Genomic DNA, 21736 nt, shown 5'->3' with positions numbered 1-21736 from the left:
GGACCTAGATGCAAAAACCGCTACATAGCGCGTCATCTGTCGCATAGGGTACAAAATCATGACAAATCGCCAAAAGCGTTTGAAGGCCAGTCGGGCCAATTAATTCATACCACGGAGGAAGCTATGAATTCCTTCATGATTCATACGCTTCTTTTATCGTCTTATCCTTTTCATCGTGATACCTGGATGCGCGCCGCGTGGGGCGCACGCATCGAGAGTGGGGAACAGAGTCTACATAGTAACTCTAGTGAGGAATGGTTGGGGTCGACTTATAGTAGTGGCGGCTACTGCCCGTTGGCGCCAAAAAAAAAAAAAAAAAAGCGCTATTGCCGGCCGTTGAGGTGGGTGAGTTCTCTTCGCAAAGTGCGGCGAAACTTCTGCTCACGGTTCAGTCTAGTTGAGTTGCCACGCTTGGTAACTTTTTTCAAATTATCCCTGATTCCTCACATAACTGTGCTGTTGCAGTCTGTGCGCGCGCAAACACTCCCCGTTCTCGGGGTGCGGGCGTAAGTGTAAAACGCATTGCCCGCTCGGACTCGGTGTGTCTGCATCGATTATAAGCAAAGCAGAGAGGGGCGCGCACGTCTATAATAACGGGCTGCAGTAGCGCCTTTAGTTCCCGCGCAAAAGTTATGAGCTGTGGTCATTCGCCATGCGTAAGCACGTATAACTACGTTAGTTTCGATGATTACCTTTCCAGGTGGGTTCTTGCACGTATCTGGTGTTCTCTGGGGGAGTGCTCCACACGCGCCGTGGCTCGAGCACTGAATGGTCCTTTTCTGGAGGGCACGAGTGTTCCGGGAGGAATTTGTACGACTGTGGTGTCTATTCACCGAAAAGTAATTTTTTGCAGAAGCCCGTATGCTAGAGGAAAGTATACTGTAGGTCGAAGCTGATACCCGCAACGAAATCATCACACCTGAACAAGTCCGGCAAATCCGCAGCTTGGATCTTATTCAATCATGCAGACCAGGGTATCCAAATCTTTGTGTTACCGCAGTGCATACGTGATGCGCTCACTGTACGAACCAAAATTCAAAGCTTTATGTAGCGTAAGGAAGTACAAAACTGTCGCAGTGTAAGCCCAATAGGGCAAACTTTTCTTTCAAGGCAGCGCTTTAGACAGGTGCAGCATTTCCGCGTAGCCAGCGCAACGATAGTGAACTGTTGCCTAGTGCATTCATGTTGTGGCGGCGCAAATGTCAATTTTATGTCTTCTCAGGTTTACAAAAAATGAGGGCACAGCCAAGCACAAGTTTTTCTATACTGCGCAGTGAGGTTACTGCATATTTGTCATTGTCCTGAATTGGTATAGAATGCTTGACCTGTCATTACACTTCATGGTTTTAGGATATAATGAAGTTTGATTGGCATGAATGTTTCTGTGCTTGCTTCTAAGGAAACATGCGAGCATTAGGTTAGTGTTTGTTGCAGCATATGCTATATATATTTAGGTCTTTGGGTGCTCTTGGGCCTATCTTATTGGCTAAAGCAATTTGTTGGGACATATTTCTTACACATCGCGTAGCCAGCACGTGATTATTGTATGCATTTTTTGCTCTCATGTGTTTGCTTTCTTTGGTTGTTTTCTTGTTTTGTGATGCTCCCCTTACTCGATGCTCGTCATGGTGCCTGTAAGGTGCTTTTAAATAAATAAATATGAGGCTGCATACAATTGTGTTCATTGTAGACAAGCCACAACATAGATAGCGTGTGAAGTCATGTATACAGCTTCTGAACACCCTGTACCTCCACAGTGGCAGCTTTTATGACAAACAAGTTGCCCATAACCTGGTTCAATGTGTTAATGATGTGGCAGGAATGCCTTTGTGCATGCATAATGAAATAACCTTAATCTGATGCCATGATAATATTAATATGACATCGTGTCATATGACACCCCATGCTGGTGCTCCTACACGACGTTTCAGTGACTTCATTGCAAACCAACTATAGTTTCGCTCAGAGCCGTTGATGCGGGTGATCATAATACAGAGGAACTGCCCAAAAGTGTTTGAGTTCCTCTTACCAGCAGCATTGCAGTGTGGCAATTTTTCGCGATGGACGGGACATCATCATTGGATGAAGATGTGATGAGCTGTTTATGTTTGCACAATATTGCAAATATTTCAAAGATATTGTAGCATAGCATTTTAGGCCGTCTCAGCTGCTGGCCCGCCACAAGTGAGGTGTTACAAACACTGAGCCTTTCAAATAGAAGCAGCTGTAAATGGGATGCCATGTGCTTGCACAATCCCACAAAGAGGCTGCATTTGTGTGTGTGTGTCTCTTCGCTTGTGTTGCTTAGCTTGTGCCCCACATTTTTCATGCTTCCACACCAACTCTTCCACATTTCTCTTCTGAATCACAAATGCCCTGTAATGCCATAGGAGGGTGAAATTTCAGGTTAAGGGCAAACTGGGACTTTGCAACTTACCTTTTTTTTGATGCCAAATAGAGTGACTTGAAAACAGTGTTGCAGGCCCCTTGTGTGAAGTATTCACTTACGTATCTTCCAATGTCGCTCAAAATATTTCAGCATGATCAGTATTATTTCAGCTTCTTTTAAGGGGCAAGTAACGAACGATCATCATGCCTTACCAACATGCCCAAGCAGTCACTTTAGTGCACCAAGGAGCCAGAAATGGTTGAAATTCAAGTATGATTCAAAATATATATTAATAAAAATAACAATTACTGGCATTTTACGTGCCAAAGCTGCAATATGACTACAACGTAAGCTGTAGTCGGGGGCTTCATATTAACTTCACCAACCTGGGGTCCATTAATCTACGCCGAAATCCGAGTGAACAACTCTTCTTGCATTGAAATGCGGCTCTTCTTATTGTATAGAAATGTTGTAATGAAATGGGGCTTAGCAGTGTGATACCTTATTTGTTAAGCAACCTAATTTGAAATGCATTATCTGATGGCTGCTAACATTATTTAACCTTCAAGACTTCTTATGAGACTGAGGGAAGGGGCTACACAATTCATGGGATAAAAAAAATTCTACAGGAAATAAATACTGCAGTGAAACAAAATAAAGCAGGGTAAAATGTCAAGATAATGTTGTACAATAGGTAATACTGCTGAAAGTAATTGAATATAAACGAATGCACACGTGAATGCCTGAAATGTACTGTTGAACCCTTTAGTAAGAGACAACTGTGTATCGGAGAAACCCATGTGCTTACGTCCAAGTAGGGGTTGGCTAGCAAACATCAGTAAACTCCACTATTTGTACTGTTTTGCTACAATTCGACCCCTATGCACCTCACGGCACTTATTCAGGTGCATCTTGCACCAGCTAAACCAAAGTTCACTATTCTGCCTGTTGAAATTAACGTGGATAAATTCTGCCCTAAAATATTTTTCGTGTGGTGCCAGATATGCACACACTTCCGTTATTGCTACAGAATCCACTTTCCTAGTTCTGCCGATGCAACGTTTCTCTTTATGATCGACCTAACCAAAATATGTGCATTTTAACTTCATTTTCGACTCTTCGACATGTATGTAATCTGAAAACGCACCGCTTTTGATGAGGAACTGGCAGTAATGCTTAGACACACGACTTTCGTCAAGCCACTATAAGCTTATCACACGAAGAACCTGGAGTGCTGCTGTCATGCGAGTTTCTCTCTGCTCAAAGACTAAGGATGCGCAGATGCGCCTTGTAGGGGTTTGCTTAAATCAAAAGTGCAATGCAAAACTATTTCTGTAAATTATTAATTTGGAGCCTGTAGGGGCAGTCAACCCTTTCAAATTCCTGGAAGGAATTGCGTTTTGACTCTGGTCGCTCACAGAGACCACCCGCCACACTTGCATTGTCACTAGTGCTTCACAGCAATGCACATCTGTGTTTCTCTTAAGTCTGCTTGGGACATTTTTCTTGTAAACAGCCTGACTGATGACTGCCCTTCCCGTGTTGATGTTGTCTTGTTGTTTGCATTAGACCAGCATTTCTTGATTGCATAAGAATAAGCATGTGGACAAAAAAAGGTGGTAGACGTAGTAGCTTTGTACCATTCTAGGGGACACCAAACTCGATGTTGTCTACACGAAAGCTGCTCTAAAATATACCTCCTGCTGCTCCAAATCTCCCCCAGAACAGCTTCCTTTTTGTGCTTTCGAAAATTGCACCAAATTTCAAACTGACTTGACCGCCACTGGAACATGGTACCCTGCTGATATGAGGGATCAGAGCACCTCACTAGAGGGACAAAAACTGATACCTTTTTGCATGTCTCATATAAAGAGGTTCAACTGTAAATGTACAGATGCCCCCAAAGTAAAACTGAGCACACAAGCTGTGGCCAAACTATGCAAAAATGCATGCACAGCACTGTATAGGAAGAGTGGTTGTTTTTAAATTTAAATGATAGCACTATCTTCTGGTACATATACATTTATAAGTAAACAACCAGATCTCTCGTAGAGCACACTGGTCCATAGTGTGGCTACAGTTTACGTGTTTCGTTTTATTTTTGGGGCACCTGTACCTAACTTTGGACAAAAAAAAATAGTTCTAAAAGTGCTCTGCATGTAATGTAGCTTATTTGACTCAACTGCTCAAAATTTCCTGATATTTAGTTTAGTGAAACTCACTTGCAATGTACGATAAGCAATAGTGGTTCGGAGTATGAATGAACAAGTAAAAGACTGCGCTACAAGAGATTTTGCTTGACATTACTTGAATGATTGTAGTAGCTGAAGCTACCTAGCAAAACAGACATTTGGTTGGGCTTCATTGTAGGCAATAAAGACCTAGAAGTTCCTTTCGTCATTGCCCCTTTCTCTTATTACCGGAGATAATTGTTGAAAGTAGTTGGAAAATTTAGCACCTCATAGTTTTGGAATAGTGAAAGGCACTTCATAACATTGTTTTAAAGATCTCTTATTATAAATTAACTGTAGTGAGCTTGACAATGTTTTACTTTGGCCTTATTAGAAATAATAGAATCATCGTTTTACAGAAGTAACCTTGCCAGGGTGGCATATGAACCATAGGAATAATCAGTCTTTCATACTGATGCATTTTCAGGCAAGAAAACGGTACCTTGTGCTTCTGTGTACTAATATTTTCCTGATATTCAAAGCAAAATGACTAGCTTGTCCAATTTTGTGCAGGATATGAGCAGCCAGCCACAACTGATGGTGGTGGGTGGCAGTCTTCACATGGATGTACTACCAAAGGGCTCACCTATGGTGCGTGGCATGGTATTTTAATTCTTTTGTCATACCTTCCCCACCTGTTACATTTGATGCATCTAAAAAGACAACCCATGCAACATTGGAAGCATTACTACGAGAAGCAGCTACTCAAAAAGAAAGTTGATGTCTACGTACATGAAATCACATTTTATTAAACACTGTTAGCATTACAAAACAATGAGTTAGCCTTGCAGCTAGTGATACTGGTTACAGGTATGGCCTCTTGATCGAAAAACGCGGGGTGCACCCCGCCACATCATCCGAGACTGGCCCAAAGATAGGCCTAGTGCTCTGCACCGCTGCTGCGGGGCATGCTTTGCCCAGCGGACGTGCTTCGCATTTGCATTTTCCTGACATAAGAGTTGGACATTCTATTTCCAAAAGATAAAGTCTCAACGTTGCCTACAAAGACATCGATACACAGGAGCTCGATACTCGATCACTGATGAGTTCACATAAGCATGAAAGGCGATGTTTTGAGAGCTGGTTTCGAGCCACACGTCCACTGTTCACTAAACTGGAGGGCTCTTTATTGAGTGGCAGTACCCCCTATACAGCGGGTGCTTTTTGAATGAGCTGATTTGCACGGCTTTCATGTGCCTATTTGGTAACTCAAACTAAAAATTTGGAGCTGTGCGAATAGAAAAAAAATTTAGTGCAAAGCAAATTGGAATAGTGTGAATCATATCGAATAATTTTCTGATACTTCAAAGTGAAAATGTAGAAAAATGTTGCGCAAAATTAGTAAACATATTCTTGCGAGAGAGGAACAATTACAAGCCACAGATATAGTCAAAGAACAAATTTATTCCTTATGGGGATGTGCTTTCGTATCGCAAAAAAGTTTGATTTATTTTTTAAATCGCTTTTTCTGTTTTTGTAAAGCCCTTTTTACGATTCCAAAATATCTTCCCTGAAAACTACTTAAAAGTGCGATAAAAAGTTTGTTCTGCTTGCTGCAGTAATGTAGATTACTACAGAAATTGAAATCAAGAAAGGCACCTAAATCAGTAACAGTGCAATCGAGTGCAATCATTTTGGGCTCTCGTTGGAAAAGGAATTCCTGCATGTTGAAACTTCCTGCTTCAGTTGTTGAATGCAATTTCAAATTTCATCCTACTTGAATAGCTCAAAGCATGCTTAATTATGTCACTATAACTTTTCTTTTCCCCACTAGGATCTAAGTCTTGTGCTGGCCAGTTCTCAGTACCCTTACGTGCCACTTGTGAATTAAGTCTCCTGTGAACAGACAGTACACATGTATGAGTGAAGCGCATATGTTTTGCGTTAAATTGACCATTTTAATGCCTCATGCAAGAACTTTTGAATGTATTTTTGTAGGTTTTGCAGACTTTGTTGAAGTACCCAGTATGCGTCTGTGCGGTAATATGCACACCTAGTAGGCTGCATACTTAGTTCATGCTGAGGCTGATGCTGATGAAATATGGGTCAGGCCTTTGTAACGGTTGCGAAGCTTTACACCACTTGCTCATTACGCAATTCCTGGTGTGGTTCTATGCTTCGGCCACACAATTTATGTGACACCGGTGTTGGATAGCTTTCTGGAGCAGTTTCAAGTGCTGACATGGCTTAAGGAGGAACACTCAACTGCCATGCAGAATTACTGGGTTCGATTCTGTCTCGAACCCTGTTTCTTGAAGAGTTCGCCTCTTGTATTCCAATACCATACCCTTACCCTAAACCACAGCGTAAGATATATATATATATATATGTGCGTTAGGGGATGACACTCGTGAGACTCAATTGACCAGATAAAGTAACGATTCTGCATGCCCACCACTCCGCTGACCACAGCAAATGCTTATCTGCAGTACCACACAACTTAAAGACAAAACTGTATTCCCATTGCCACCAACGCTTCGCAGGAAACTTGAGTTTATTAGTTAGCAAACCCAGCTATAGCATGTTAAGAACTAAAATTGGAGGCGTATGTCACAGTGTCTGCCAGCAAACAAACCGGACGTGCTTCGAACGCCGGCTTTGCCGCCGACCACATTGATTGCCACAGCAACAGCAAATCAACCATTTTTATGTCTTGAAGTTGTGTCATCTCACTGATACATATCTGGTGCTGTCACCGGACCAACAGATATGTGACGCTTCATTGTTACTTTATCAGGTCAAACGTGTTTTACAAGCGAGCTGAGAAGTTGTGCCTTAAACTTAACGCCACCGTGGGGAAAAAAATTATATTGGCAGATCCCTGTTGGGAATTGATGCTCTATGCGCAGCATGCGGAGGGAAAATGACTGTGTTATAATTGTTTTATCGAGTGAAACATTAGAAGGTGACACTAAAGATATGTACAAATGCACGCACAGACTTTTTTTTTTCGCCGCTCCTACTCGTTACTGCATTACCAATCTCACTAGTTCGAGTGTGTCAGCTTGACGGAGCGATATTTTAATCTGCCGAGTCTGTCGAAACATTTGATAGATGCTGCCAATACTAATGTAGACTTCATCATAGTTTGCATAGTGGGTTGGTTCAAAATACTGCTTGTATTAAAAATAGCACTGGTCATATTAAATGTGCATGATTCAAGTGGTGTTCAATGGTTTGTACAGCTGCGGCCACATCTGTGTATAGCACGCGAGCGGCCAGTTTTCCTCTGCAGCGCGACACCTTGCGGCCATTGCGAGTTGTGACGTCACGTGCACAGGAGCATGCGCGGCCTTACAGACATGCAGGCATGCTCTGCATGGGTGACAACAGTAGAAGGTGTGCTTGTTTAGATGAAGAATTGCGCTCCCTCAGGTTGCTTCAACACGAAGTGCGTTTCGACTGATAAAACGCGCCTGCATCAACAATGCACGCTTAGTTGTGGCTGTTTCGAGTAATCTGATTACATGAAGAAATGAGAGTGCAACAGCCCCGTAAAAAAATACTAGATGGCCACGAAATGAAAGCGGCCACAAAGAGTGCGTCGTTTATGCTGGCGTGTGTTGTCAGTCGAAACGCGCTTCGTCTTATAAAATAGATATGACGAAAGCGCCCTGAGTGAGCGCGAGTCTTCAGTTAAACAAGCACTTTTTCTAACATCACCCGTGCACAGCAGGCCTACATGTTTGTAAGACCGCGCATGCTTTGGTGCATGCGACGTCACAACATGCAACGACTCCAAGGTGTCGCGCCGCAGATCAAGGACGGCTGCTCGCGCGCTATACACAGACGTGGCCGCGGCTGTGCATATTTCTGTTTTCTTTTTAAATATAAGCAGTCTTTGTTATACTGCTCCAAATTCGGGGTTTCGTGATAAAAAGAATAGATGTTTTTTCCATAACCTATTCCAAATTCTATTTTAGCTGTTTCACCCTTGTATATGTGCAACTGTATTGTTTCTACAGATCCTGAGTCAGCGGTCCCTGTTTGGGCGGCTGCCAGGTGCCCAGGCACCTGATGCAGCACATTGGAATGCCAAGCGAGCACACGAGGACTCAGACTTTCCCGACCTGTGAGAACTTTTGTGTGAATGCACTCAAAAAAAAAAAAAAAAAAAAAAGAGAAAGAGACAGGAAGATGTAATTTGGCACTTTCAGTGTCAACCATGTTTCTCTGTATTTTAACGCTCTCTGTATTGTGTAACACAGCAAGTGTCACATCATGAAAAGTGCGGTTCTTCACCAAGTCAAAAAAGGAACAGTTTTTAGCGTTTGGAAAACTGTACAGGTTTCGTGTTCACAGTACAGCAGACGTAGTGCCGTTTTCCAGTTAGGTTCACAGTTTACGATGCAAGGAATGACCATAATATGGGCATAAAGCTTGTGAAGATATTTCAATGGTTTGAATATTCGACTGAATATTACGGCATTAAAATTCGTTGTGATTTGAATTTAAAGTACGGAAAATTTCAAGGTATTCGAAATGAACGAATAAATGTATATTAGTGTGCATGTAACTTTGTAAGTGTGCCTTCACTGCAGTGGATGGGTGCTAGGTCGTGAAAGCATTTATAAATGAACAATTCGAAAGTAACGTTTGTTTAAAGGTGGTTTCACTGCAATGAAGCGGTGATAAACCATGAAAACACCTATTCAAAGGAAATTCGCACTGTTGTGAAGTCTTCCTTTAAAGTGTGATGGACATATTTTCTCCACATCGATTCATGATTTTTTTTTTAAAGCTTGTTGTACTGGCTTATATTCTTAGTACATTTTAAAACATAGTGTATTTTACAGGTTATCACTTGCATTCTGCCAAAAGTTAAATCCTTCTACTATTAAAACTTGTTTCCACTTCCTTTGAACTAGAAAAAAAGGCATTTGCTCAGGCGTTTTGTCAATTTTTTTTTTAAATGTTGTGTAAGTTAGTCATGACAAATATGCCCATTTTTCTTTATATTATGTGATGTATAGTACTCCAATTTGATTTGAAATTATTCGAACCAAATCACTATTAGATTCTTGCAAGCCTAGTTTCATGGGACTACATGTGCTCTGAACGTTTCCTCTGACTGCTCCAAACTTACTCGAAAATGCCTTTCTGGCTGCTCCGAGCCCACTCAAAAATGCCTTTCTGGATGCTCTAAGCTTGCTACAAAAGGCACTTTTGCCTGCTCCCAGGAGTGCTCCCAAACCCATGTATCGTGTTTCCCCCCTGTATATAAGCAAAATCTAATCTTTACAAAGCAAAAGCGGGTCTCTTTGTCAGCGCAGCGTCGCTTATGGGCTTGTGCAGTGCAACACACAAAGATGCTATTTTTCAGGTCAATTTCTCGCGTACATGTGGCACTACAATCAGCAGAGCTCAGTAATTCGGACAATGATATTTCCAGTTATTCCAGTGACAATGTTTCCAGTTATTGTTACATGGAGCCTCGCAACTTGTATGAATAAACAACTTATATGATTAAACAACTCTCAGTTGCCTAGCATGGTGCTGTGCATCAAAGGAGTTTTGTAATGCTTATTGAAATGGCTAATACCAGCTTGTGTTTTCTGGCAGCAAACGGAGATGCAAAGGTGGCGGGGACAAAGGCAGCAAGGGGCTCCGTCACTTCTCTATGAAGGTGTGTGAAAAAGTTCAGCGAAAGGGAACCACTTCGTATAATGAGGTTGCTGATGAGCTTGTGGCCGAGTTTGCCGCGCCAGAGGCAGCGGGGCTTCGAGGTGGCACAGCCGACCAAGCCTATGACCAGAAGAACATTCGGCGTCGAGTTTACGATGCGCTCAACGTGCTCATGGCCATGAACATCATTTCTAAAGAGAAGAAGGAGATACGCTGGCTCGGACTGCCTACCAACTCTGCCCAAGAGTGCCAGAGGCTGGAGCAGGAGAAACAGCGCCGTCTGGAGGTGATTGCGGCCAAGCGGCAACAACTCTACGACGTGCTGCTGCAGCAGATTGCCTACAAGAACTTGGTGGAGCGCAATAAAGTTGTCGAGCGCAACCGGCAGACCCCTGCGCCGGCTTCCACCATACCTCTACCGTTCATCATCATCAACACTAACAAGCAGACTGTCATTGACTGCAGCATCTCCAATGACAAGTACGTTTCGTTTTTGGTGCTCGTTGCACTCATCATTACGTGTTCCAAGTACTTCCCTCAAATTGATCTTAATGGGACACACACAACGTTCACATAGATCCTTTAAAGGTCTTGAATATGATACTGTAACTTTAAAGTCCTTGAAAACCCTTGAATATTGTGGTGCTTGAAAACCTTTTCAATTCCTTATAACGGCATGTTGCACGTTTTAGTGAATGCTCATTGTAGAGTCTGTGAATATTGCCGCTCTTGAAACACACGGAGACGGTAACCCCGTCGAGCAAACCGATACAAGTACATTTATTCACCGCTTTTACATTACATCGACCTCGCCAGCCGAATCTCTTATGAGTAACATGTTTACATAATGCCTATAAAAAATACAATGGAAACATGGGACATACGATGTGCGCATGCGGTGTTGCCAATGTCTGACTCACTACAAGGGCCCGTGCGCCATGCCATGGCATCGTACGCAAGGACTGTGCCAATAGCCATTCATTCACGCACGCTGCGAAACCCTAAAGAGGCTCGCTGTCATATCATATGTGCCTGCTTGACCTTTCTGTCAGGTGGACCTGCTGATGCCACCATGCTAACCCTATTCTGTGCAAGCACAGTGCCCCCTCTCGCTCGGCAGCTGTTCAACCTAACTGCAGCTAATTTGTCAGACACGCATGCACCATGAGGCACAAATGACATTTCACGAGGTCGTAGCACCCCCACACCATTCAACGACTTGATACATTGAAAGCAGTGGTCACTTTCAGTACAAACCAATTCAATCAGGATTGGTTGTTCATCACTTGGTAACACGGACTGGGAAAACCGGGAATTCTCACGGATTTCGTGTAGTCTAAAAAAACTCGGGTGGTAAACCTTGGGTAAATTATGCTACCACCATGAAAATTCGCTGTAACGTTATTTAAAGGAAATGAAAGTCTCAAAAATGCTTGCTTGGTATTTTGTAAATCATTTTGCATATTTTGTTGGCAGTTTTCAAATCGAGCGGCCCCTGTGGCTGCGGCAAAAGGGCCTACCTCGTTATCTCCACGAATTTGGAACAACGAAATCAGGAGAGCATCCTGCTGATGGATGGCACGCGGGAAATGTGAACCACTTCACAATGTATCACGCACTGTTATTTAATGCACAGGTCCACATTTTTTGCCGCGCATGCCATGCGCTAGTGCCTGATATGTTCTTGCTATTGCTGCATGACAAGTAACAAGCGTGAGTAGTCATAGAGGTGATAGCACTAGATCTAAAGAGCTCTCAGTCAATTTGCAAACAATTGAAATTGTTCAGGAAGTGGATGTCGCCTACAAGGCTGGTATCTGCAAGCAATCGCGATCGGCGCAAAAACAGACACCGCCATTTGTTAGTGGACATCGGAAAGATCACAACAAAGGCCCATTATGGTGCCATAGTTGTCTGCCGCTGCCACTAGTGTGTATAACCACTATGGCACGAAATTTTAAAAAAGAGTAAGTATATATAATACCGAGGACAAAATGGGAATCGAACCTTGGCCTTCTACTACCTGGCAGCGCAGTACTCTACCACTGAGCTATGCTGGTGCTCGAAACTCTGTTGCAAGTTGACAATGTGCAGGCTTCATGTTGGGTACGGAATCGCGTTGACATGTGTAGTAAAACGTTTTAGAACAGTAAAGTAACAATCAAGCGTCACACAACGCAAATTGTGTAACCATTGAGTCATTGAATGCTCTAACTTATTTTAAAAAGCCTCAGGCATAATTCTTCGTTGTCAGCTACAGCATCAACAAAGTGCACATAATGCCATGTAGCAGGTACCACGGTTTTCCGAAGAATAATGAATAATGTCTGTATGGATGCTTCCCCTCTACAAAAAATTATTTATGGCACAGTGAGTACCATACGAATGTGCTTGTAGTAGTTGTGCCAAGAGTGCCTTAAAAAAAAAAGCTTTGGAAAAGCTGCTCATTCAGCTTCCGCTGCGAACGTGCTGCGCATTTCGTGCAGGCCTGGCAGTTTTTTTGTGGATGCCACCAGACTTACTCGAACTTAAACAGCTCAGCTGCTCAAAAAAGAGCTTTAGGGAATGAAGTGCCTTACGTTGGTTGCTGCTCTCGCCACAATATCAGTCAACTCGAGTGAAGCAAGGAATCTGCAGTGTGACCGTTGTAGGACTGCTGGGGACCACGTCAGGTGCACATTTATTATGCAGGAGAAAATAATCACAATTTTGACTGCTAAAGTTGGGGATTCATTCATATGGCACCTGATGAGCACCAGGTTCTTTCCTGCGTTGGTAAACTCCCCTTGTGTCGAAATAAACCGAGAATATGTCATTGCTCTCTTTGCAGGTCAGAGTATTTGTTTCATTTTGATGACACATTCGAAATCCATGATGACATCGAGGTGCTCAAGCGCATGGGGTTAGCCATGGGCCTGGACAAGGGCACGTGCTCCCCAGAGGACCTGGAGCGTGCTCGCCGCATGGTGCCTCGCAGTCTGGAAGTCTATGTGCGCCGTGAGTGGCTTTCGATGATGCTCTTATGTAGACTTGTGTGCCACTTGTCAGTCCCTTTCTAGCTTGCTCTCTTCAAGTGCACGCTGAGGGCACAAAATGCCCTACCATTGAGCAAAAGTACAGTTGTTGGCAATGTGATAAAGGAGATATGACAAGTGTGCTCTTTAATGGTCATCTCGTGACAGTGAGAAGTGGAACACAGTCTGTAAAGATGAAATGCTATATTGGGTACAGTGAAGCAAAGACTAAGCACAAGTGACGCTGCACAAAAAGAACAGCAGCAAGCATGGGTGCAGCGATGGAAGTGCTGCTTCAATTGCTCTGCACTGCTCCAAAAGAAAAATGCCGCTCCAAACTGTGATTTTCGTTATTGATTGCTCCAAACCTGCTCCGAAATGGCACTGAGGGAATGAAGGAACTGTACGCCCAACTTTTAAGCCCTAAAGAAACAAACAAACAAAAAATCTGTATACGCTTAAACTTCGTTATAACGAAGTTGAGGGGGAGCCACAATTATTTCGTTATATCAATTATTTTGTCATGTCGGTTATAACAATTTGTGGCATTGTATGCTTAGATGGGCACACACCTATAAGTATGCAAAGGGAACCGCCTCGAGGCCCGTATACCGCTACGCGACCACGCGTGCGACGGAAAATAATCAGTCAAATCTCATTAATTTAAACACAATTAATTCGAACTTCCGGTTAATTCGAACTCACGCTGGGGTCTCGTCAAAGCTATGTGTATTCCAATGGACGAAAACGCCTTGTAATTCGAATGCGCAAGCACTTGCAACGGTTAATGTGAACATACCGCGCTCCGGAAATGCTCTCAGCACCATGCCCAATCCTGCGGCGGCACCTCTCAACGCTTCGCGCGAAAAAGGAAAAAAAAGAAAAGGAAAGAAAAGACTGTGGCGGATTGTTTGCTCTCTCTCAAATGCCAATCTGCGAAGCGCCTGTGCCATGCTTCTCCCTTTTCCCTATCTGCACGTAGAGACCCTTCTTCTTTCGAAACCGCGTGCGGACAGAGAGGAAGGGGGAAAAAAAAAAGCTGTCGCAGAGAGTCCTCCTTTCTCGGTGCAGAAGGTAGCAGCGGAGACGCAGTCGTTGCCGTTGTCTTCAGAGAGTGTTGGCACTGGACTTAGCCACGCTACTATGCTTTGCCAACTACGTGCGAAATTGACTAATTCGCTGCAAGGCAAACGTGTACAGACACACATCACCGATTACTTCAAATAATGATGGATGTCCTCTGATTTGTGAATAAGTGTAAATCTTCTAAGCTTCCCCATTATGTGTTCTTATAAGTGAGAGGGAAATCGTTTTGCACCATGGCACCGCTTTTCGGTCATGTGACCCGCTGAGATCTTCCTCAATCATCTCCGCTGGCTGTGTGAGGAGGAAGACTCTCTTGGCCGCGCGTGGCATGGCTGTAAGGTCGGCGTGGGAGTTTTGAAATAGCTGCGCCAAACGAGCGTCGAACTCTGCAGAAAACAATATACTTAACACACTACGGTCGTTTTCTTTATAGACTGTTTGATAGACTAATTTAGTTCATTATATCCATTTACCGGTCAATTTTACTTCGTTGCAATGAGGTTTGAAAGGGGAATTTCGAAGGGAATTTCATATACTTTGTTATATCCATTATTTCGTTATATCCAGTTACATTATAACGAGGTTTGAGTGTACTATCATCCTAGCACTGCGCACGTGTACAGCATTATCAGCTCTGACTTTATTTAAACAACAGGAACTAACATGCGAAGCATGTAGCTCATAATTTTTTTTTTTTTTGCAACCGGATGTGTAGACTAGTACTTTGGTAAAATGTGCAAATGAGAAAGATAGGTTTGATCTCATACTTATTCATAATCATCGGCTTGACTGCGCCCACTGCAGGGCAAAGGCCTCTCCCATGTTCTGTCAATAAACCCAGTCCTGTGCTTTGTGCTGCCATGCTATGCCTGCAAACTTCTCAATCTCATCTGCCCACCTACTTTTCTGTCCCCCTCTCACTCGTTTGCCTACTCTTGGAATCTAGTCAGTTACCCTTAATGACCAGCAGAATATACACGGAAAGGGGCGGTTCGAAGGAGAACTTCACTCCCAATAAAGTGCATGGGAATCCTCATTTACATAGGAATTGTTGAGTTACCTCACCTTCACCTTTACTGAAATACCTCAGAGTCGTTTTCAGGCTTCATTTCTCCTAATATTATGCCCACAAGCCCCCCTCCCCCCTCTATTTTTTTTTCTCCCCTGTTCTTTGCCTTTTTGACTGTCACGAACTTGAAGCAGACAGACTTCATCTGCGATGGCAAGCTGCATAGATAACTCATCTCCAGCAGCACCTTCACTAATTTTATTTTTCGTGGAAAGCAATTTTTGGCAATAATTTTTTTATTGAACCTTATACAACCTTTCTCCAACATAAGAAGCTACATATTGTATATCCTTAATTATTTTTAAGCTAATTATTTCTATAATGTGCTCGTTTTTAAAGTGGTAATGGTATAATCACTATATAAATTTTTCATCATAAACATTTTTTACTTAATGACCATAATGAAACGTTTATGTTATTGGACAGACCATTCTTTCGCCTGCAGTTTGGTATTGAAGAATGTAAATAAGGCATTATTATCTAGCCGAAAAAAAATTGTTTTTTACACCTAGTAAAAATGGCCCCTTTTCCCACGGTAGCGAAAGAATTGATTATTTGTTTCTTACAATCTGCATTGATTGTTGTCTGTGAAAGATATTTCATAATAGTAGACATCCATATTTATGAGACATTTTGGCAATGCTTTGAACTTCAGGAGTTGTTTGACAAATTTTGCAACTGCTTCTAAAACACCAATAGCTGTTCTCCAAACTGAAATATTTTTCTGCTCGAAAGTGGTACCTTTTTTTGCCCCAAAGTCTGCTCCAAAAAGTAAAAAGTCACTTCCATTACTGTGGATGTCAAGCGTCGACTAATCTGCCCATCTGCAAAAATCATCGACTTTTGTACATGTCTTATCGAACCTCCCAGTTATTGCTGGTGTATGCTCTAGATCTAAAATAAACTCGGTTACTCATGGCTTGTGCATAATTTTGGCAGAACAATCTGAAACAATCGTGAAGTAGCGCAGCCTGCGACGAGTGGCCTTACATAACAGTTTTTCTCAGTGAAACGAAATCGCATCAGAAGGAATAAACTCACATGGCAATACTATCAAAATAACACGTGTGGCAGTACTCATAGACTTGCAAGTTACAGGAGACCTCACATTGTAGTGGCAGCCTAACACATACTCTTACTGTGTCAGCGTGCCAATTGCCATTACCATCATTTGCGTTATGCGCTACTCTCTCTCGTGTGGCAGCGGCCTGCCAGCACATTGTGCGCGTAAGTGCACTCACTCAATATGACACTTAAATTTGTCAGTGACAGGGGTATTGCAAACTGCCATTGGGAGCACGAGACCAAGCACACATGGGCGCGACAGGTTGGTACATCACACAAACTTCATAGTATGCCTTGTGAGAGTGATTTACAGCTGCCACTTGGGTTTCCCACTGCTCAGCTTTTCTTAATGTGCACACAAAAGGCAGTGTTGAAGACGGGCTGCATTATTAAAGGGACTGTCTATCGCTTAGAAAAGTCTTTCTGATTGCGGCAAAAATGAGAAGATTGTTCATCAAATCGGCGGCAATGTATGCTTTTGTCTCGTAAAAAAGGAATTTTGATTTTAATTTGATGTTCAAAGTCGACAAAAAAATGACCGCTAGCACCACCCAACAGTGATACGGTCAATATATGGGGAGGGGGGGGGTCAAGAAATCCTTGCAGGTAGACTTATTTTGCTTAAGAACAAACATGTATAATTTGAAATTTTACTTTAGGCACTTAAGGCTGCTTTAGGTTGTGCCAGAACGTATTAATTGCCTTTTCCTCCTTCTTTCCCCTTCCCCTCTTACGTGTTCAAAGAGGTGCCCAGTTGTGCTGCCGGTGGCCCGGTGTAATTAGGTTGCATTTGTTCTGATTGTGGAGTGATTATATTCCCTCATAGAAGCTGGCTTTAGTGCTTGCTCTATCATCACACCTGAGCTGGATGTGTGTGCCTTATCATTATTTGGATCTTATTTGAAATGCAGAGATGGCTCAGGCTGGTGCAGAGGTGGTTCCCGTGGCAAGCGAGTGAGTTTTCTTTTTTTATTCCTATCAGTGTCTTGGTTTAAGAAATTTCTTTGTTTAACCCTTTTACTGCCAGTCTCGAGATAACTTGGGCGACTCGACATAGCTTAGTCATGCACTAGCTTTGCCAATCCAGAATATAACGTAAAATAACAAGCAAGCCCCCCCCCACCCACTGTCAAAGAGTGTTGAAGCGTACAAAGTAAAAAATGTATTAAGACACACAGTGACAAACCTTATTGCACGTTGATTGCTGGGACATAGACTCATATACAGCATGAAAAAAAAAAAGGTGATTTTCATTGAAACCATAAAAGCAGTCGTCATAGGACCAATTACAGTCTCACAAAAATCATTTAGCAATTACTAAAACATAATCAACTATGTTACTTCCTTTCAAATTTTATTGACATAGTGCAAATACAGTAAATAGAATGATCTAGTCTGTCTCTCTGCGAGTCCTCCACAAATGTTCATTGTCTCCATTCGCACCGGTTGGATCTTGTTTTCTGTGAGGTATCCTGTGTGACATTAGCGGGGGGGGGGGGCTCTGAATATGCCAAAGTGTTTGCATCTGGGTCGTTCACCAAGTACCTCACTTTATTGCGGTTGTAGCGAGGAAAAGCTCTCTGAAGGAAATCGTATGTTGTCGGTGATTTCTTAATTGGCATCAACATTGGTGATTGCTGTCAATATTTGGGTGGTGTCTTGTTGGTAAACATCTAGTGTAGTTTGTGAATTCTTGCATCCCTTGCTGGTTAGCCATTACCAATTTCGTTGCCAGGGATCATGGCAGTGACATATTATGCCAGTATGATTAAAATAAATAAATAAACACTTCATTCTTTAAAAGGAAGGACTGATGGGTTAATTGGTAGTGCATAACCCAGAACAGTGGCACAAAGAATCACGTAGACGATACAACAGGCTGTGCCTCGTCTTAATCTGTTGTCATCTGTGCGATTCTTTGCACTACTCTTCCGAGTTACTCACTTTATTCTTTGTTATGCAGAAGGAAAAAGTGACGGGTAATATTGAAAATGGGCTTTTGACAGGTTTCCAGTGTTACTATTGAACAAAAGAATTATACATTTAGTACAGTAGGCAAACAGGCCACCATTTTTTTTGTTATGCGTTGCTGCATCACTGTCAGAAAACTGTGCAGTCAAAGTTGGATTTTCTGCTGACAGGCTGCAAGTCTGAGCATGTCTCACAATCAGGGATGTAAAAGTCACTCCAGTGAACCCTTAATGATCTTTCTTAAAGGGGCTTCGCAACACAAATTAAGCATGTAGTTTTCATTGCTTCTTCTGAAAGTGTGAAATATACTGACTGATATAAAAGTGGCAATGCCAAAAACAAAGCTGTTATAATTTTATTTCAGTGGTAAAACCATATTGGTTTCCGACTAGAGTGACACCAACGGCTTCTTCCCTGTGTGTGTGTGTTTTATCTGAAATGATGCTTCATCATGTCAGAGTAATGACATTCGCTGGTTGTTCTGATTGGTGTGACGTGACAAGTCTCACGTAATATTCGTATGGTCCCAGATAGACCATAGTATTGTGTGTTATAAATTGTGAAAGCACCATATATACACCTACAGATACAAACGAATTTGTTTTTTTAATAAGGAATATTGAAAACAATTGCATAACTTCACTAGGCGCACCGTATGATGGCCACCATAAGCTGAGTCATCGGGTATGTTTTTTTTTTTTGTAAAAAAAGCACGGCGATTAAAACAGGCCTTTGAAATCAATGATAGAGTGAAATACAAAAGGGGACATTTTTTCTTTATCCTGCCATGAGCCCTCCTATAATCAAATTGCACACGAGGACTTTTTTCATTGCTCACACCTCATCACGTGTCACCAAAGTTTTCATCATTTGTTATGCCCTTCTACTCATAACATCCTCTAAATTTAAATGGCGATGTTGCACATTCAATGTTTGAAGACTCGGAACAGTGGTGTAGTAGCTGTGCCATTTGCACCAACCTGCTGCATGCTGCTACCTTGTGGCAAAACTCTCATAACATGATTTGAGCATGCTCCATGATGTAGTAAAGCCCTTGTTTGGGCTAGTTGGTGCATATTTGAACATAAATGGCCGGGCTGCACAAGAGAAAAAAAAAAGTAAAGCTTGTAAGCTCAGAAAGCCAGGCTCAAAAGAGTAATGGCATTGTTTATGACAATTTTCGTTATAGAAATCAGTATCTTTTTGTCTTGCTTGCCAAACAACAAAAGAGGCAAGCACAGGAAGCATCCGAGATTGAAGGCCTAACTGCCATTTGACGATAACAATATGTGGAATAACAGTAATGGTTTTTTTTCTTACATGCTAAATTAACTTGGCATTGGCATGCACAGACAATGGAAGCTAGTAAACCGCATTGTCAAACAGGGACATTTGGGTGTGATTATTATATAAAATAGTCTAAAAATTGCAGCTTGCTGGAAAGTGAAGTCAGAGAAGGCATGCTGGTGCATTTTTCAGTACTAGCAATGAAGACCTGCTTGCTTCCCTTTCCATTGAGTGCATTTGTAGAATATGATTGTTTCCTTAAAATTTAGCTTAAACCCGCTTCGCCTGCTGTGTATATGTAGGTGGCCACTCCTGTTGCAACAAACAGCTAGTTGGATTTCTCTTGCTTTGTCATTAAAGCAGTATATTCTGTCTGTGCCTTCTAGCAACCACCACAGGGCAGGGGTATTTTTTACACCACACTTGTTATACACTCAGTTCAGAGATTGAGTGCTGTTTATCACCAAACATGTGCCTTCTTTTGTGCATCATTGCACAATCTTTGGTGAGCTTGCATGAAGCAGAAAAAAACTTTAACCCATAGTGGCATAATGTATAGTAAGTCTATTGTAAATGTAATAAAAGTGCCCAACTGTTTTCAAAGCATTCGAGTAAAACGTCTTATTAAGGTGTCTTTGAAAGTCCCCGATTTGATGCTGTCAGAAAATGATTGGTTAACCTTGTTCATCTGTCCAGGGTCCAGCGTGACTCATCACGGCATTCAAGTGTTGCATCACTATCAGATGGACAGCCAGGTTCCTCTGAAGACGAAGATGATTTCTCGGATTCAGATTGAAAACCTGCGATCGGTTGTGGCTTTCCGGTCCATTTAAATCCACATGTGACGTATGTTTTCAAAGCTTTCCGACTCACAATGCCTTTTAAGCTTAGGTGAAAGCTGTACCTTTGCCTTACTCACATGTATGGTTGATTGCATGGATGTAAAATGCCTGATTGCTACAGCTTGGATGGAATAAACATAGTTGGCTGAAACATGTGTTCGCTCACTTCTTGAACATGTTTTCTCTGCTTATAGAAGCTTTAATTATGGTCGAGTCGTACAGTTTCAACAAAAAATTTTTGCCAGCACTGCTTTGGCATTTGGTCAAATTCTAATTTTACAGCAATACAAACAGCACATTTTGTCAAAAGGCTAAATGTCCTGCATGTTGGCAAACATCTTCTAATGAATGTGCACCAAAGCATCATTTTTGCACTGTTTCAGGGCAAAAAAAAGAGTGTACGCATTCGAAACCCATATTTAGTTTACCACTGTAGCGGTCGTGAGTGTGGATTGGCGAGTACTACGAGAAAGACCATTAACTATGTACTCAATGGCGAATGCTGTTGGATTAAAGGAGCACTGACATCAAATTTACTCTTGTAATTATTTTCGAGTCAAGGAGTAGCTATCAACCTCTCTAGTAAAGATTTGCAACCTATAACGCAACTGAAGGACGAATACCAATAAATTTTATTGGTTTATATCACTGATATCTAGCACGACTCAAAACGGTCGGCAATTCCACTATTTTTAGCGCTAGGAGTGCTACCAGTGGCACTACCTCGCGGTCACCTCCATACTGACCACTTTCCACAGAAAAGTGACATCAGGCCATGCTGCTCCACAAACAATTCATCTGCTAGGTGCACACATTCAGTCATGCCTTGTTGCCTGCATTGATGTCGTCGCTGTACAAAATATCTACTACGGTCAAATACGAGTCTAATGCTTGGAAGCGCTGTGATTCGCAGCGTCGCGAACCATTTTTTCCTCGTTCGACCCTTTGCAGAATAGAGATTCCAAAATAGACACTGTTCCAAGCAGCACTGAGGAGGTGCCCGAGGATGCATGCTTCGGCCACGCTCGCTTGTGCGTCTAAAGCAGCTATATTGGTGTGTGTGGCGTTATCGTGCCATATCAACGAGGTGAAAGAGGGTTTGATAAGGAAGGATGCTGACGGTGCGGTGAGGGTGTTGTGGCGCCGATAAATGAGTG

General features: G+C 42.4%; 1 protein-coding gene across 3 annotated transcripts; it reads left to right on the top strand.

The window, feature by feature from the left end:
* The first annotated feature begins 227 nt into the window (after positions 1–227).
* Positions 228–20730, top strand: Dp (transcription factor Dp). 3 transcript variants are annotated; one of them, XM_075891933.1, is made up of 7 exons: positions 228–341; positions 5134–5211; positions 8586–8692; positions 10183–10725; positions 13076–13242; positions 17391–17433; positions 20434–20730. In XM_075891933.1, the coding sequence occupies exons 2-7, from the start codon at positions 5137–5139 to the stop codon at positions 20531–20533; spliced, it is 1035 nt and encodes a 344-aa protein (XP_075748048.1). In that variant the 5' UTR covers positions 228–341; positions 5134–5136; the 3' UTR covers positions 20534–20730. The 3 variants fall into 3 exon arrangements, with proteins under 3 accessions (XP_075748048.1, XP_075748056.1, XP_037290056.2); XM_075891941.1 differs by lacking the exon at positions 228–341 and adding an exon at positions 579–700; XM_037434159.2 differs by lacking the exon at positions 228–341 and adding an exon at positions 832–974.
* Positions 20731–21736: the final 1006 nt, after the last annotated feature.

The sequence above is a fragment of the Rhipicephalus microplus genome, chromosome 1 (assembly GCF_043290135.1).
Source record: "Rhipicephalus microplus isolate Deutch F79 chromosome 1, USDA_Rmic, whole genome shotgun sequence".
Taxonomy (NCBI): domain Eukaryota; kingdom Metazoa; phylum Arthropoda; class Arachnida; order Ixodida; family Ixodidae; genus Rhipicephalus; species Rhipicephalus microplus.
This window is presented reverse-complemented; position numbering and strand designations above follow the sequence as displayed.

Excerpts from the sequence above, each read along its gene's own strand:
- Dp (XM_037434159.2), top strand. Across the intron at positions 5,212-8,585 it reads TACCAAAGGGCTCACCTATG|ATCCTGAGTCAGCGGTCCCT; the intron begins GTGCGTGGCATG and ends TTGTTTCTACAG. Across the intron at positions 10,726-13,075 it reads TGCAGCATCTCCAATGACAA|GTCAGAGTATTTGTTTCATT; the intron begins GTACGTTTCGTT and ends CTCTCTTTGCAG.